Raw genomic sequence first — 19,248 nt, 5'->3', positions numbered from 1 at the left:
GCTAGCCTAGTGCGCAGGCGCGCCGTCTGCTGGATTTAACGGCGCACCCCCTCGAGCCAGCCTAGTGCGCAGGCGCGCCGGCTGTTGGGTTCAACGGCGCACCCCTTCCGCGCCAGCCTAGTGCGCAGGCCGTTGGGTTTTTGACTGCCTGCAAGAGCTCGCGGACCCAGAAGTTGGCGACAGCCAATCAGACGGCGAGCAGGCGGTGGGAGCAATCTGCTGCTTGTGGTCGAGTTACGCGAGTCTGTTCGGCACCGGTTTCCCAATGGATAACATTGCACGGTGAGTCCGCCACTTGGCCGCATCTTATAATCAGCATCCTTATGACACGGCCATACTCGGAGCTGTGGCAAGAAAGCGACGAATTGGAGGGAGGGAAAAAATGGCTCTTAATTGAGGTGCAAGTGTTGCTTGATGAATCGAAGATGGCGCCGTCACATTAGAGGACAGCGTATATTGATTCAAGTGGCAGTGGGCCTACATAGCATTGCTGTGACTCAATATGGATGTGTTGTGTTCCAGTGGCCAGCGTTATATTTTTGTTTCTGGAGCAGCAGAAATGGCAATGCCCAGTGCAACCTCCATCGGTCTTTTAATTTTAAGAGAAGTGCACGTAAAACGCAGCACTAAACCAGGAAGTTGATACAAAAAGTATGTAATTATGATGATGAAGAAGAATCATTTTGAAAGTGTAATGGTTACAAGTTGATAGGGGCAGTTAATCTTTATTGGACCAGAGAGTCTTGCCTTATATGACGAATATACAATATATAAGAGAACATAACTCGGATTTAACCTGTTGAATTTGAAGTCTTACCATTCCTAGAACCTACTTCTGGTGTTCAGTTTCCACAGATAGGCTAGGGTTCAGGATGCTGGAGCATTTAGACAGAGGTATAATTTGTATACCACATAATTCAGTCATCGAGTAGTAGCAGATTTGTGGCATTGCTCCCAAGATAGTCTAGAACACATTTGTGATCTTTAGTTGTTAAAATGGAGCAGTGTTTCATCTGGCCTGACCTTTAAGCCCTGCACATCCTCTGGGATTGTGCCCATTTCAACCACATTCCAAGGACCAGATATTCAGGGTCTGAAAAGCCAACAGTAAACAACTGATTTTTAAAAATATAAATGAACATTTTATGTTTTGAAGTATGACAGACATGTGTTAGAAGTGAAACTTCCTAAATGTATTTCTAATTTGTTTGAAACGGCTTTAATGCTGATATTGGAAAAGCATCTTGCTCATCAATCTGAAATTGTGTTTGACAATTTTGAAATTGAATGCATAGGTAATAAATGCAAAGGAGTTGGGTAATAATGAAAGAGGATGTGTAATCTATCCCATTCCCTCAACCCATACTAATTGCTATAAGGAGTGTAAACATCTGCAGAAATAACAACGTAGACTACAATGCTGTTTTTATTGGCCTAGAAATTGCGGTCAGAGGCTTGTCTCCAGAGTACACCTCCGACCTGCTAAACAAGTCCAAACCTACCTCCTGGCGTCCAGGCTGTGTAGAGTTGCGGTCTCGGACCTCCAGGCATACGGCAGCATAAAGGCCAATAGATTCCAGTGATGCAGGTGGTTCGGAAGCATCCCTGGGATCACATGAGCCCGGTCCTCCAATGATAAAGGATTCCATTGCAATCATTGATGAGCGACTGCAATTTCAGGACCATTGTGTTCCACTTGTATGTATTGGCTGCACAGTTCAACTGAAAGCTCTTAAAATTTGTTGTTTACTTTACGAATAGTGAAATTTGTGGTGACCAGCATGTGCTTTAATGCCATGGAAGCGTAATTGCTTTCAAAGGTTAAAATAAAACCAAAAATAGTACTTGACACACGAGTAATTGTACAAACTTGTGGTATAAATATAATAGTAATTAATGTCCAAAAATACCCATTTATATATTTTATTAGTGTAGGTAACTTTCACAGCTCAAGTCTGACTTTGCTACTGTGTAGTTAGTGTGGGCCATTTTGTATTTTGAAATATAAATATAGGTATTTCATTCTTGCACATCCTTTTGCCTGTATCTGTCAGTTCTCATTCCTTGTGGTTTGTTTTGTTAGTTTTTTGTTTTTAATAACAGACTATTATTAATATTGTGTTGCCAGCAAGTTAATACTCTTTCTTCCCTGTTGTGTAATGACAACATTGAGCCTCAGCAACAAAGATTGCTGAAATTGAATTTGAAATTTGAAAAATTTGTTTTGAAAAACACAATTGTTACTGTTCATGAAGTTCACTACCAATGAGGGAAAAGTTGATGTTTTAGTTGTGACAGGTAACGTGTTGTTTTCCCCAATAAAAGATCTGGCTTGACGCTTGCCTCATTGAAATATCAAAGCACTAATCTAGCCAGTAGAAATTAAAACATACATTGGAAATATACAGTTGTTTGATCAATATATGGAGAAGAAAGATGAACTAATTGCTGCTTGTAGTTTATTGAAGTTCTTTGCTATACTGATCTGTAAACATAAGAAAGAAATAGAAATGAGGACTGCTGAGTAAATATTTTGTTCTAATTTTGAACAAGAAATATTGAGCGAGGTTTTCGGTTGTCGGCAAACGTAGTTTTGCGCTAAAATTACCGTTTTCGCTGCGCTACAGTTTTTAGGCTAAAATTTCGGCCTTTACTTCTGCTTCATCGGTAAACTCGGCGTTGCACAAGGATTCACAGCACAAACCATGAGTTTCAGCAACTTTAGTCCAAGGCTGGTAGCATTGTGAGAGGCCTTGGAAGGGGGGAAAAAAACAAAACAAAAAAATTGCAATAAACATTCACAAAACCCTTACCTACTAAATCGCTGACAAAATAATTTAAAATAAAAACTTTAACTTACCTTTTTTGCAGGGCTTTATACGTACCACTTTTATACGTATCGCTGGCAGGGCTGCACCGACAAGTTTAATCCTGTTAGTATTCTGGGCGTGGCGGAGAGTGCCGAAATTACAATGGTAACACAATCTGCGGCATTGTAAGTCGGCGCATCTCTCCCCGGCTGTACGTGGAAGTGCTGCCGAAAAAAGGTGCCCGAAGACCCTGCTGACCTGGTTTTCGTTGCGCAGGGTCAAATCGTGGCAAAAACCCGGTCGCAAAGTCGGTGAAATTCTAGCCCTTCAAATGGCAAAATGCAACATTGTGCTGGGGTAAATAAGAATAGAAGAAACAGGAGCTGGAGTAGACCATTTGGCTCAAGCCTGCTCCGCCATTCAATAAGATCATGGCTGATCTGATCTTGGCCTCAACTCCACTTCCCTGTCTGCTCCCCATAACCCTCAACTCCCTTATCATTCAAAAATCTATCTGTCTCCATCTTAAATATATTCAATGACCCAGCCTCCACAGCTCTCTAGGGAAGAGAATTCCAAAGATTCATGACCTTCTGAGCGAAGAAGTTCCTCCTCATTTCTGTTTTAAATGGGTGACCCCTTATTCTGAACTTATGCCCCTGAGTTCTAGATTTCCCCACGAGGGGAAACATCCTCTCTGCATCTAGAGGTAATATGATAGGTCCAAGTCAGCATGGATTTGTGAAAGGGAAATCATGCTTGACAAATCTTCTGGAATTTTTTGAGGATGTTTCCAGTAGAGTGGACAAGGGAGAACCAGTTGATGTGGTATATTTGGACTTTCAGAAGGCTTTCGACAAGGTCCCACACAAGAGATTAATGTGCAAAGTTAAAGCACATGGGATTGGGGGTAGTGTGCTGACATGGATTGAGAACTGGTTGTCAGACAGGAAGCAAAGAGTAGGAGTAAATGGGGACTTTTCAGAATGGCAGGCAGTGACTAGTGGGGTACCGCAAGGTTCTGTGCTGGGGCCCCAGCTGTTTACACTGTACATTAATGATTTAGACGAGGGGATTAAATGTAGTATCTCCAAATTTGCGGATGACACTAAGTTGGGTGGCAGTGTGAGCTGCAAGGAGGATTCTATGAGGCTGCAGAGCGACTTGGATAGGTTAGGTGAGTGGGCAAATGCATGGCAGATGAAGTATAATGTGGATAAATGTGAGGTTATCCACTTTGGTGGTAAAAACAGAGAGACAGACTATTATCTGAATGGTGACAGATTAGGAAAAGGGCAGGTGCAAAGAGACCTGGGTGTCATGGTACATCAGTCATTGAAGGTTGGCATGCAGGTACAGCAGGCGGTTAAGAAAGCAAATGGCATGTTGGCCTTCATAGCGAGGGGATTTGAGTACAAGGGCAGGGAGGTGTTGCTACAATTGTACAGGGCATTGGTGAGGCCACACCTGGAGTATTGTGTACAGTTTTGGTCTCCTAACCTGAGGAAGGACATTCTTGCTATTGAGGGAGTGTAGCGAAGGTTCACCAGACTGATTCCCGGGATGGCGGGACTGACCTATCAAGAAAGACTGGATCAACTGGGCTTGTATTCACTGGAGTTCAGAAGAATGAGAGGGGACCTCATAGAAACGTTTAAAATTCTGACGGGGTTAGACAGGTTAGATGCAGGAAGAATGTTCCCAATGTTGGGGAAGTCCAGAACCAGGGGACACAGTCTAAGGATAAGGGGGAAGCCATTTAGGACCGAGATGAGGAGGAATTTCTTCACCCAGAGAGTGGTGAACCTGTGGAATTCTCTACCACAGAAAGTTGTTGAGGCCAATTCACTAAATATATTCAAAAAGGAGTTAGATGAAGTCCTTACTACTAGGGGAATCAAGGGGTATGGTGAGAAAGCAGGAATGGGGTACTGAAGTTGCATGTTCAGCCATGAACTCATTGAATGGCGGTGCAGGCTAGAAGGGCCGAATGGTCTACTCCTGCACCTATTTTCTATGTTTCTATGTTTCTACCCTGTCAAGCCCCTTCAGTATCTTGTATGTTTCAATAAAATCCCCTCTCATTTTTCTAAGCTCCAATGTATAGGCCTAATCTGCTCAACCTTTCTTCATAAGACAACCCCTTCATTTCAGGAATCAACCTCGTAAACCTACTTTAAACTGCTTGCAATGCCAGTGTATCCCTCCTTATATAAGGAGACCAAAACTGTATGCAGTACTCCAGGCATGGTCTCACCAATGCCCTGTACAGTTGTAGCAGAACTTCCCTATTTTTATACTCCATTCCCCTTGCAATAAAGGCCAACATTTCATTTGCCTTCCTTATTACTTGCTGTAACTGCATGGTAACTTTTTGTGTTTCATGTACAAGGACTCCCAGATCCCGTTGTACCTCAGCATTTTGTAATCGCTCTCCATTTAAATAATTTGCTTTTTTATTTTTCCTAGCAAAATGGATAACCTCACATTTTCCCACATTATACTCCAGTTGCCAGATTTTTGACCACTCATTTAGCCTGTTTATATACCTTTGCAGATTCTTTGCATCATCCACACAACTTGCTTTCCCACCTACTTTGTAACCAAATTTGCTGATGATACATTACACTCGGTCCCTTCATCCAAGTTATTAATTTAGATTGTAAATAGTTGAGGCCCCAGCACTGATCCCTGTGGCACCCCACTAGTTACAGTTTACCAACCTGAAAATGATCCATTTATCCCAACTGTTTTCTGTTAGTCAGCCGATCCTCTATCCATGCTAATATATTGCCTCGAACCCCATGAGCTCTTATCTTGTGCAGTAACTTTTTATGTGGCAGCTTATTGAATGCCTTCTGTTACATCCTCAAAGAACTCCAGAAAATTTGTCAAACTTGATTTCCCTTTCATAGGGCTCAAATTTTGGCCAGGAGTTGCTCTTTTTTTTTTGGAGTAACTTGGTTTTTCTGGTGTAACTTAAAAATCCCCAGTTTCCCCAATCAATTTGCATCAGAGTAACTGAGTTAGTTACAATATTTTTTGGTTTTTTTTCTCAAAAAGGGACGTTACCAGCCACCTATGCCAATTCTGCCCATTTAGGCAACTTTAGCCAGCTAATAGTTACTCCAAATCTACTTAGGCCAGTGTATGTGGCCACTTCAGAAAACCTTTGCGGAGAGTTAAGAAATCGGCGCAGGTAGGTACATTCGGCCTGGGATAGGGACAGGACGGGAAGGGAAACAGAGAGGACCTGCACCTAAAGCACCAAGCCTTACAAACCAACAAACCTTGAAAACAAAAAATTCTAAGAATTAAATAGCAAATAAAAAATTGAAGTCCTACCTTCATCTTAAAACTCGGCCCGGGAAGGCAGCGAGCCGGGCTGTGCAGGAGGCCACTCAGCCTGGGCTAGGAGCGGCACGACAACGTGCACCGGGAAGCCACTCGGCCTGGGCTAGGGGCGGCGCGACAACGTGCACCGGGAAACCACTCGGCCTGGGCTAGGGGCGGGAGCGATCGGTATCGGGATTCAACGCGCCATCTATATTCCACGGGGAGAGAGAGGCTGGGCTACAAATGAATGGGGGAGGAGGCGAGCGAGTGAATGCTGCATCTGTTGGGAGAGGGAAAGAGAGAGAGAGAGAGAGGCTAGGCCGATTGCCAAATTTTGGCGTTGCTACGTATGCGCGGACATCGCGACCCGACTCCAGTGCGCATGTGCAGACGTCCCGACACTGTTTTCAGCGCAGGACGTTGGCTCCACCCCCGACTCGACTGGCCACGCTGTGCGACGATTGGGCAGAGGTCGGACAGCGGCCAAAGTGGGGCTGAGATTTTTCGGCGCACTTGGCAACGGAGAAAAGTGGCGCACCTTGGGTGTGCGCCGAAAAATTACATGGGCCAAAATTGAGCCCATAAAACCATACTGACTCTGCTTGACTATTATGATTTTCTAAATGTCCTTCTACTACTTCCTTAAATAACGGACCCCAGCATTTTCCCAATGACAGCTGTTAGGCTAACTAGTCTATAGTTGCCTGTTTTCTGTCTTCCTCCATTCTTAAATAGGGCCGTTACATTTGCGGTTTTCCAATCTGCTGGGACCTCTTCAGAATCCAGAGAATTTTGGTAGATTACATACAACCTCTGCAGCCACTTATTTTAAGACACTGGGATGCAGGCCATCAGGTCCAGGGGACTTGTCCACCTTTAGTCCCATTAGTTTGTCTAGTACTTTTTCTCTAGTGATAGTGATTGTTTTAAGTTCCTCCCCCCCCCCCCCCCCCCCCGGCCCCCCAGTCAATTATTGGATGCTTTTAGTGTCCTCTACTGTGAAGACTGATACAAAATATTTGTTCAAAGTCTCTACCATTTCCCTGTTTCCCATTATTAATTCCCTAGTCTCATCCACGAAGGGACCAACGTTTACTTTAGCTACTTTCTTCCTTTTTATATACCTATAGAAATTCTTACTGTCTGTTTTTATATTTCTTGCTATTTTACTCTCATAAATTACCTTCTCCCTCTATTATTTTTTTAGTTGTCCTTTGCTGGTTTCTAAACATTTCCCAATGCTCTGGCCTTCCACTATTCTTCGCAACATTGTATGCCTTTGTTTTCAATTTGATACCATCCTTTACTTCCTTGGTTAGCCACGAATGGTTCATCCTTCCCTTAGATTCTTTATTTCTCACTGGAATATATCTTTGCTGAGAGTTATGAAATATCTCCTTTAAATGTTTGCCACTGCTCATCTATCGTCTTACCGTTTAATCTATTTTCCCAGTCCACTTTAACCAACTCTGCCTTCATACCTTTGTAATTGCCTTTGTTTAAGTTTAGGACTAGTTTGAGACCTAGCTTTCTCACCCTCCAGCTGAATTTGAAATTCAACCATGCTATGATCACTCTTCCCAAAAGGATCCTTTACTATGAGATCATTAATTAATCCAGTTTCATTGCACATTAACAGATCTAAAATAGTCTGCTCCCTGGTTGGTTCCACAACATATTGTTTGAAGAAACCATTCCGAATACACGATGAACTCTTCCTCAAGGCTACCTTTGTCAATTTGATTTGTTCAATCAATATGATTAAAATCATCCATGATTATTGTCGTATTTTTCTTACAAGCCTCCGTTATTTCTTGATTTGTACTCTGTCCTAGTCTCATCCGCATTGATGGGATTGAAAGCCGATAAATCCCCAGGGCCTGATGGTCTGCATCCCAGAGTACTTAAGGAGGTGGCCTTGGAAATAGCGGATGCATTGACAGTCATTTTCCAACATTCCATCAACTCTGGATCAGTTCCTATGGAATGGAGGGTAGCCAATGTAACCCCACTTTTTAAAAAAGGAGGGAGAGAGAAAACAGGGAATTATAGACCAGTCAGCCTGATATCGGTAGTGGGTAAAATGATTGAATCAATTATTAAGGATGTCATAGCAACGCATTTAGAAAGAGGTGACATGATAGGTCCAAGTCAGCATGGATTTGTGAAAGGGAAATCATGCTTGACAAATCTTCTGGAATTTTTTGAGGATGTTTCCAGTAGAGTGGACAAGGGAGAACCAGTTGATGTGGTGTATTTGGACTTTCAGAAGGCTTTCGACAAGATCCCACACAAGAGATTAATGTGTAAAGTTAAAGCACATGCGATTGGGGGTAGTGTGCTGACGTGAATTTGAGAACTGGTTGGCAGACAGGAAGTAAAGAGTAGGAGTAAATGGGTACTTTTCAAAATGGCAGGCAGTGACTAAGTGGGATACCACAAGGTTCTGTGCTGGGGCCCCAGCTGTTTACATTGTACATTAATGATTTAGATGAGGGGTTTAAATGTAGTATCTCCAAATTTGCGGATAACACTAAGTTGGGTGGCAGTGTGAGCTGCGAGGAGGATGCTATTAGGCTGCAGAGTGACTTGGATAGGTTAGGTGAGTGGGCAAATGCATGGCAGATGAAGTATAATATTGATAAATGTGAGGTTATCCACTTTGGTTGCAAAAACAGAGACAGACTATTATCTGAATGGTGACAGATTAGGAAAAGGGGAGGTGTCATGGTACATCAGTCATTGAAGGTTGGCATGCAGGTACAGCAGGCGGTTAAGAAAGCAAATGGCATGTTGGCCTTCATAGCGAGTGGATTTGAGTACAGGGGCAGGGAGGTGTTAATACAGTTGTACAGGGCCTTGGTGAGGCCACACCTGGAGTATTGTGTACAGTTTTGGTCTCCTAACTTGAGGAAGGACATTCTTGCTATTGAGGGAGTGCAGCGAAGGTTCACCAGACTGATTCCCGGGATGGCAGGACTGATATATCAAGAAAGACTGGATCAACTGGGCTTGTATTCACTGGAGTTCAGAAGAATGAGAGGGGATCTCATAAAATTCTGATGGGTTTAGACAGGTTAGATGCAGGAAGAATGTTCCCAATGTTGGGGAAGTCCAGAACCAGGGGTCACAGTCTAAGGATAAGGGGTAAGCCATTTAGGACTGAGATGAGGAGAAACTTCTTCACCCAGAGAGTGGTGAACCTGTGGAATTCTCTTCCACAGAAAGTTGTTGAGGCCAATTCACTAAATATATTCAAAAAGGAGTTAGATGTAGTCCCTACTACTAGGGGGCTCAAGGGGTATGGCGAGAAAGCAGGAATGGGGTACTGAAGTTGCATGTTCAGCCATGAGCTCATTGAATGGCGGTGCAGGCTCGAAGTGCCGAATGGCCTACTCCTGCACCTATTTTCTATGTTTCTATGTAGCTATGTTCTATAATGTTTTAATTACATCTAAACTTTAGACCAAATCTGCTTGAAAATTTTCAGTAACAGCACAGTTATGTGGGATATACTTAAATATCTCTCATCAGAGATGAACATTTGCTTTTTTTTGCAATCCTTGATAGACATGTGTCCCTTGTGCAACCAGTTTTGTTTTCATGGTAGTAAAGATTGCAATAAGAAATGGTTTTGATCAAGTGAGGTTTTTGTTTTATATAAAAATATATTGGCATCTTTGTACTCCATTTAACTAAAATGCAAGTTGAAACACATAGGCAACATTTTTAAAATGTTTTTGAAATTTTATTTGGGAAAATCAGACATATGTACACCTCAAAGAAAACATGACTACACTATAGGCTTGGGTTTTCCACTAAGTCAGATAGAAAGAGCCTATAGCATTGCTGATGTTTACTAGCACAGTCATCTTTAAACCTAACGGACTTTACTTTCGATAGTTTATTAAATACCTTTCTGTTCTTAATATTCTGGAAATCCCATTATAGTATATTTGTACTTTTTAAAAAAAAGTATTGGTTGTAAGCATTTGCATTCCAGTTTGACATTTAACCTTTACAACTACTATTCTGATATATGAAGTACTGTGCTGATGATTCATTTTGGTCTGGTTTTGTTAATTTTATCTGATTATAAATACAATGGTTTATGACTGCATATTCACTTATGAATTAGATTTTTGCAACAAACAGTTCATGGATTAAAGCATAACCTCAACTGTTATATTTACCATTTTCTCTGCCTTATCTAGTAATGATTTGTGATCATGTGTCACGGTTCAATTTCTAATTATATGTCTTCCTTTCATGTTGCAGTTAGGTGCATCACTTTCCCTGGCATCAGTGATTGTAATCTAGAAACTGCTCCCAGTCTGAAAACAACAGGAAAGCCATGGACAAGCTGTGGTGAACTGTGTGCCACACAAACAATTCCGAATGGATACAAATAAAATCAGAGATACTTTGTTTCGGAAATACGTACAGATTTGTGAATTAAAATTGAGTGAAAGGGATCACATAATTGATGATGCAGGCCTTAAGAAGACGGCCACATCCTTACTTGATTTATATCGCCAGGACTCCAGTAAAAGATTTAAGGCGTTTAGATTTTATGATATGATGGAGAATGCCTTGAAGATGCTCCGAACATCAAGTTTAAATGCGCTTCTCACTGCCTTTGGAATTCTGGAAACCTTCTGCACTAACCTCTTTCTATACCCCTGGAAAAAAGAATTTAAAACAATAAAGGTAGAGTAGACAATTTCATACTTTGAGGTAGTTTGGTGGCAGGTACGTTATAAATTAAAATCTGTAAATGGATTTACTAGTAAATTGTTTGAAAATAAATGGTGCTAGATTCTTTAAAGTTCTTTTTAAACAAAAGCATTTGTTGCAGTTTGGTTTGTGTATGTACATTGTAGGATATTTATAATGTTTGCTAGAGACACCTGTTAGTCAGTGCATTATGTGAACCAAAACTCCACAAGCCAGCATTTGCATTGTAAAATAGTCTTAAGCAGCTTGGTGTCTTCTAATTAAGAAAATTCTTTAAAATCTTTGCAAACTTTTTTGCAATGATTTTTAAAGAATGTTGAAGGTGAAAGCAGAATATTTTCTCTAGACAGGCAGTATAGGACAAACTAATGCCAATATGGTTTTTAGATTTAAAGGGCCCAAGTTTCCACACGATAAAAAACGGGCGCCCCTCCAAGCTGGGCGCCCGTTTTTCGCGCCTAAAATGGCGCCGGAAAAAAAACGCGCGATTCTGGAGCGCTTTGCAGCTCCTTGTCTGTTTGGCGCGGCGCCCAGGGGGGCGGAGCCTACACTCGTGCCGATTTTTAAGTGGGAGGGGGCGGGTACCATTTAAATTAGTTTTTTTCCTGCCGGCGACGCTGCGCGTGCGCGTTGGAGCGTTCGCACACGCGCAGTGTGAAGGAAACATTGGCACTCGGCTATTTTTGTAGTTCTTTGTAGCTGTTTAATTTTTGAATTTTTTAAAATAAAAGCACATTGCCATCAGCACTGAGGCTTCTTGCAGCCTCAGTGCTGATGGCTCCTCCCCCCCCCCCCCCCGCTGGAACGAACGGGCGCCTCCTTTCCCCACCCCCCTCCCCCCCCCCTGCCCCCGCGGGAACGAACTGGCGCCTTCCCTCCTCCCCCCCCCCCCCCCCACCCCGCAGGAACGAACGGGTGCCTCAACTTGTGAGGCTGACTGCAGCATTCTCCGTGGCTGAAGCAATTTCACACAGGTAGGAAGATGGTTTATTTAATCTTTTCTTTGCTTATAAATGTTTATTCAGGTTGGATTTATTTGTATAATATTTGTAGAAGTATAAATAAGGATTTATTGTCGAATTTAATGACTTCCCTTCCCCCCCCCCCTCCTCCCCACCTCGTTCTGGACGCCTAATTTGTAACCTGCGCCTGATTTTTTTAATGTGTAGAACAGGTTTTTTCAGTTCTACAAAAATCTTCACTTGCTCCATTGTAAGTTAGTTTGGAGTACGTTTTCACTGTGGAAACTTTGAAATCAGGCGTCAGTGGCCGGACACGCCCCCTTTTGAAGAAAAAATTCTGTTCCAAAGTAGAACTGTTCTACCTGACTAGAACTGCAGAAAAAAAAATGTGGAGAATTGCGATTTCTAAGATAGTCCGTTCTCCACCAGTTGCTCCTAAAAAATCAGGCGCAAATCATGTGGAAACTTGGGCCCATTGTGTTGATGCTGTATGACCTGCAGCATTTTAAATGATGTAAACGTATCAGAATCCATTACTAATGCAAATGTTATTGACTATAATCCGAACATTTATAATCTGATTGCCGTAGTTAATAGGAATGGATCTACTTGAATGTTAATTTCAAAGCACCAGGTCCAGGGTTTATTGTGCAAATGTAGCACTGCGTCATATAGAGTATGAAGGTTTCCGATTGAATACTTGGCTTGTGCTGTGTTAGCTGATTTAAGTGGTGCAGGTACAGTACAGTACTACAGTTGGCCTCAGTGTTCTTGGACTAGGAAGGGGTAATATCAGCTTTAGGCTGGAACATGCAGTAATTATTTCAATGAGGTACTGTTGCCAGCATGTTGTCATCTTCAGGAAAGAAAGAATATTGAGGGGGAGGAGAGAGGTTGACCTGTCTAACTGAAGTGTTTGAAAATACTCTTCTAATAATTTGCAGTGAAAGCTTTGCTGCAACACAAAGATTCAAAATGCAATTCAATAAAACCTGTTGAACTAAACTGCTCACATTTGAGACACTGCAACCTTTTTGGTGCTCCACTCTTGGGGCCCAAATTTCCCCAACCCCTTTTTCTGGCGCACTGTCCCATGATGCGCAGACTTTGTGCGCTCAAAACGGCGCCAAAAAACTTACTAACGATTCTGGCCGCTCTGCTGTGTCTCCTGGGTCCTGGCGCGGTGTTTCTCGTGGCGTGGGGGGCGGAGCCACAGCCCTGCGCCGAAAACAGTGCCGGCAGCAGCGCGCATGCGCAGTAGCTCCTCGCCCTCCCAGCGCGTGCACTGAGCTACAAGAAACAGGTTGGTGCGGGGGGGGGGGGGGAAGAGGAGGAGAGTTTCTAGAAATGATTTAGAAAAAGTCTCTCTCAATGGCACAATGCAACTGGCTGTTAAGAGGCGAGAATGACCAGAGATGTCGAAATCTCAACCTCCGATAAATGACTTGGACACCTTCAGCTCCGGCAGAAGTTTCTTTAATTTACTTGCTAGCAATGGCTAAGTGAACACCTCCCAAATGGTACAGTTTCACAATATATTTATACAGTAAAACCCAAGTTATGGCCTCTCCCTGTGTATTGGCTCTGTCTCGCAGTCAGTGAATACAGATAAAGAGTTAATTACTACATCCTTGTCCTGACATGGTTTCCAGATATTTCCTTTTGTCAGGGTTATTAGTAGGCCAGCCGGCCATTATTCGATGAGAGTGTGGTAATAAGCTATTACCTGCCTTGCATTGTGTCAGGATTGTCCAGTTTCTTGGTCAGTTATCTTTTTGCATCAAATGGATGAGGTCTCTACAAGAGATAATGGCTGGTGGTTTGAGTACTTCGAAAAGGCTGGGATGGAGTGGAACTGGTGTTATATGGACAATAGGAGAGCACCATGGGGGTACCTGTCTCAGCAGGACTTGTCTCCTAGCTGTCTGGTGGTTATCAGTCATTTCAAGCCAGGTTTAGCTGTTTATGCAAGCCGACTGCTTTATGTAGAAATTTCTGGAAGGACCAGGACTCCATTTTGTTATATATTAAAAAGGGCACAAAAATACCGTGTGGCATCAGCTTAGATAAAAATACATTTCCACAGAGAGAACTTTCCTTAGATTTGGTCACAGTACCAGCAAATATCTGGTCGTGGCTTTTGTTTTGGTAGTAATCATGACTTGGGTCAATTTTTTTAAAATCCCACCAATTCTTAGTGAGCAACTGCATGGATGCCCGTAGATCGCCTGTTGGGAACATTCCATCAGCACCCACGGGTGCCTTATTGGGGAGTAACTGCATGGGCACCCTCAGGTACCTTGTGCAAATGACCTTCGTTCATAGACCTGCTAGCAAAATATTTGATTCAGAAATGGTTTTATGAAACCCTTTGTTTTCTGATAAAATTTTTTTTAGAAAATGCATATTTTATGAAGCCTTATATAGTGGAATGTGTAAATTATGCAAAAGTTACAGTACAAGATCTGTATTAGTTGTTGTGAAGGTGTTTAGTGCTTTTTAAGGTCCTCTGTGCTTCCCTTCACCACCGTGTCCCCCCCCCCCCCCAACACCAATCTCTGGCTACCTGCGCTAATTTCTTAACTCTCCGCAAGGATTTTCTGTGCGGCCACAAGTGGCCACTTACGCTGGCCTAAGTTAGTTTGGAGCAACTATTAGCTGTCCAAACTGGCTTTAATGGCCAAAATGGCTGGTAACACCCCTTTTTGGGGGAAAAAAATCCTAACTAACTCACTTACAGGCGCAAATTAAATGTGCAGAATGGGGATTTTTAAGATACTCCAGAAAAATCAAGTTGCTCCAAAAAAAAAAAGGAGCAATTCCTGGGCAGATTTAGGCCCCAGTGGAGGGGCACCCTCCACGTGTGGTCTTTGCTTATTTTGATTCATATTGAGTTCAGTCTCTTAATGGCATCCTTGGCTTTGTTGTGAGAAAAGAGAAACTTCATTGCTGCACATCAGATGTTGACCCAGGTCACTTAAGTTCTGGGCATGGGGGAAAAAAAAGAAAGATTTGCATTTATAAAGCGCCTTTAATGACCACCGGATGTCTCGAAGCACTTTACAGCCAATGAAGTACTTTTGGAGTGTAGTCATTGTAATGAGGGGATGAGGTGAGCTTGGATCCAATTTTACAGAAACATAGCATAGCTTAAGCTATTGATGGATTCAATTTAAACATTGCACAATATATGAAGCATTTCTTTTTAATAAGTGGTGTTCCTAGAATTTCAATATATCCATTTAAACTAAAATATACGGTCATTTATTTTAAGTGTTTTTCTGATCACAGCAGACCTGGATGTTGAGGCAGAGCTAGTTCTGTGCACCTGCATTCTTGGGTCATACAGAACTGGCTAAATGCATTTAGTGGGCTACAAGCAAAAACTTTCTAATACAACAGCAGATTGCTATTACATAATAGCCCAGATTTTGCAGTCAGTGACGAAGTAACAGCACTCACCGTTCATCACGCTTGCAGCTGCCCACAGACATTTCACTGACTTTTGAGTGACAATCTCTGGTATTTAGAGATCGTTTCCAGCGCTGTGTCCTCTACAAGGGATCTGTGGTGTGTGAGCAATTCATTGTCATCTTTTCCACATTTTTTACCCATCATCATCATACCTCAGCCATTATCCTTCTCCTCAAAAAAAAACTACCCTCAATCCTGCTGTGCTTGCAAACTATTGCCCTATCATCAACCTCTTTCCTCAAGTCGCTGAACTTGTTACTTCCCATATACATGCCCATCTTTCCTGCAACTCCATGTTTGAAACTCTCCAATCAAGCCTCCACCCCTGCCACAGCGCTGAAATGGCTTCAATTTTGTCACAAATGACATTCTCTGTGAGAGTGGTGCATTTCCTTCCTCGACTTCTCTGCAGCCTTTGAAACAGTCTAGCACACCATCCTCCTCCAACCCCTCTCCATTGTCCAACTCAATGAAACTGCCCTTGCTTGGTTTCATTCTGACCTATCCAATCATAATCCGATCATCTCCAGTAATTATTACTATACTCACCCACATACTATTGCCTCGCATCCTCCAAAGATCTATACACTCCTCTTCCACATGCTGCCCCTTGCTAATATAGTCTGAAGACATAGGGTCAGCTTTCGCATGTATGTTGATGACATCCTGCACTATCTCTCGACCCCTCCGCTGCTCTGTGCTGTGAGTCTGTCCAACATCCAGTCTTGAATGAACTGCAGTTTCCTCCAGTTAACCATTGGGAAGACTGTAGCCATTGCCTCTGACCCCCATTACAAACTCCATAAGTTTACCACTGATTATATTCACCTCTCGTGTTCAACCGGAGACAGTGGCACATTTGTTTGCTATCTTGTTCTATTTTTGAAAGATAAGGAAGTTAAGGATTATGGGGAGAGGGCAGGGAAGTGGAGTTGAGGCCAGGGTCGCTCAGCCATGAACTTATTGAATGGCGGAGCAGGCTCGAGGGGCTAGATGGCCTACTTCTGCTATTTCTTATGTTCTTATTTGACCCTGAGCTAACCATAGCTTCTCCATAACAAACACTACTCATTTCCATCTCTAACATTGGCATATCCACCCCTCTCTCAGCCCATCTCATCTATTTTGTCACCTTTAGACTTGATTATTCCCATGCTCTCCTGGCCGGCTTCCCCATTGTAAATTTTAGCTCATCCAAAGCTCTGTTGCCCACACCCTATCCTGTATCAAGTCCCGTTCACCCTATCCTGTATCAAGTCCCGTTCACCCAACACGCCTGTCTTTCCTGACCTACAATTGCCTCTAGATCTAGTAACTTAAAATTCTCGCGATCAGATTTAAATCCGATTCATGGCCTTGTCCCCTTTTTTTTTTCTGTAACCACCCCCAGCACAGTAATATAACCCCTTTTCTCCCCTCCCCCACCCCTTCCATACACATATACATATATACACACACACACACACACACACCACACACCACACACCACACACCACACACCACACACCACACACCACACACCACACACACTCCATACTCCATTCCTTTGTCTCTGGCCTTTTCTACATTCCCCTGCTTTGCCCAAGAATAGTGGCCTTGCCTTCAGCTATCTGGGCCTTCCACCGACACTTACCACTCCTTTTTAAGACCCTTCTTAAAACTCCACTTTTTAAAGCAAGCCAATGGTCATCCGTTCTAATATTTTCTTTGGTTTGGTGTCTATTTTTTGTCTGATTACCACTCCTCTGAAGTTTTTCTATGATATAAATGCAAGTTGTTCTTACAATGAATAAAGGCATGAGAGATCGACTCATTTTAACAGTGTAAATGGTTTCACTATGGAACACCCTGGGTTTATTATGGTTTGAGAGAAAATTCTGTTCAGGTGCAAATTATGATCTTTACTGGCAATTGAATCACATTCTTCAGCTAATACTGAAGCTTTGTTTTTACAAAATTAATAAGGTTTGAGTAATCAAAACAATTTTTCATTAAAAGCAGTGGAACTTTATTAATATTAAGTCATGTGCATGTGCTGGCAGTCCAACTGCTGGTTCAGATGTTGCATCACAAGTTCATTTTTCTAGCACAAATGTTGGCTGTGGAAATCAGAGTTGCTGTCTGATTGGTTCTTGGGTATTATTTCAGCTCAGTCTGTTATAAAGCATTGCACCAATACAAATTAAAATCACTTGGATTTATTTTTAAGTTAACTTGATTAGCTGAAGAATGGATGCCAATCAACATCTATCTACTCCGATCTATCAGATTGGTGACTGAGCTGTAGATCTTGTGTTTAAGGATGGGGGACATCAGTGTCATCACTCCCCTCAAACAGTATAAAAAGTTCTAAGAGCAAAAACAGTTCCTTTTTTTAAAAAAAAACCTAGTTTGAAAGTGAGTGAAGCTTATTAGAAATCAATGAATTTGAGATTAGTTTGGAAATAAGTAGTTTTTATCTTCCAATTTTCTCGGAAGGCCTTTCCAGTACCTCGGTCACCGTTGGCTTTCCAGTTCCTCGGCCAGGTGGCCATTCTTGAAATGCAAGCCCACAAATTGTCGTCAGCAGTTTTATTTGCCATGTGACCAAGTCTGATTCTGATCTTGTCTAACATGTACACTTTCCAGTCGAGGACACTGGATACAATTCTGGAGCAAGAACCCGAGCTGATTTCCCAAACACCAACCAATTGCAGTGCCCCAACTGCTGGCCAGGCTGATTGCATCTAACTCAGCACAGATCGATGATTCATTCTCGGACCTTCTACAATGTATATCTCAGTAGCACACCACAAAATGTATTTGCATATATTGCTCGTTGTTCCTTTTTGGGGACGACTGCTGGGAATGAAGAATTATAGAGTTCCTTTATTCAAGATTCTTTGTTCAAGTTCATACTGCAAAATTTCAGTGTCAAAACTAAGATAGTTGGTTTAATATTTCTATAATATTAACCTGGTCCAGTTGGTAAAACATTATCCTCTGATTCAGAAGGACTCTAGGCTGACTGAGCCCCTCCCTCAGTGCCGTGCTGAGGATAGAGAATTACAATCTCCAAAATCTGATAATTTCCACTTGAGTATTAAAAGAAATAAGTGAGGAAGTTGCAGATGTATTGATGATTTTCCAAAGCGCTCTAGATTCAGGAATTGTGCCTTTTTGAATTGGAACATTGCAAATGTCCCTCTGTTATTTAGGAGGGAGGGCGAAACCAGGGAACTGCTGATCCATCAATTTTACATCAGTTGTGAGGAAGCTCCATTAAACTTAAGCTCATCCCAAACTCTGCCTGTATCCTATGTCGCACCAAGTCCGTTCACCCTTCACCCCTGTGCTCGCTGACCTTGGCACTTGGCTGAGCAACAACTCAATTTTAAATTTCTCATCCGTTTTCAAATCCCTCCATGGCCTCGCCCCTCCCTATCTCTGTAACCTCCTCCAACCCTCACATATCTGTGCTCCTCCAATTCTGGCCTCTTGCGCATCCTCAATTTTAATCACTTCACAAGTGATGGCTGTGCTTTCAGCTGCTGAGGCCTTAAGCTCTGGAATTCCCTCCCCAAACCCCTCCACCTCTCTTTCCTCCTTTTAAGACCCTCCTTAAAAGCTACCTCTTCGACCAAGCTTTTGGACATCTGCCCTAATAGCTCCTCGTGTGCCTTGGAGTCAGATTTTGTTTGATAACGCTCCTGTGCGGTGCTTTGGGACGTTAAAGGTGATATATAAATACAAGTTACTGGAATGTATCGTCAGAAACATTGGGGTCAAGTTTCGACCTGAGTTGCTCCTATTTTTTTTGGAGCAACTGGTTTAGAATGGAGTATCTTAGAAATTGCAATTCTCGGCATTTAGTTTGCTCCAATTCTAGTCAGTTAGAACAGTTTCATTTTGGAACAGATTTTTTTTTTCAAAAGGGGGCGTGTCCGTCA

At 42.5% G+C, this 19,248-nt stretch overlaps 1 protein-coding gene across 1 annotated transcript in view; it reads left to right on the top strand.

Moving 5' to 3' along the window:
• The first annotated feature begins 142 nt into the window (after positions 1 to 142).
• The window catches only part of spata2 (spermatogenesis associated 2), a 41,627-nt gene continuing 22,521 nt past the window's right edge, over positions 143 to 19,248 (top strand). The window contains exons 1-2 of the mRNA XM_070895009.1: positions 143 to 282; positions 10,425 to 10,856. Coding sequence (XP_070751110.1) covers positions 10,545 to 10,856 — 312 coding nt within the window. The 5' untranslated portion in view covers positions 143 to 282; positions 10,425 to 10,544. The remainder of the gene's footprint in view (positions 283 to 10,424; positions 10,857 to 19,248) is intronic.

The sequence above is a fragment of the Pristiophorus japonicus genome, chromosome 12 (genome assembly GCF_044704955.1).
Source record: "Pristiophorus japonicus isolate sPriJap1 chromosome 12, sPriJap1.hap1, whole genome shotgun sequence".
Taxonomy (NCBI): Eukaryota; Metazoa; Chordata; class Chondrichthyes; family Pristiophoridae; genus Pristiophorus; species Pristiophorus japonicus.
The sequence above is the reverse complement of the archived record's forward strand: the minus strand, read 5'-3'. Positions and strand labels throughout refer to the sequence as shown.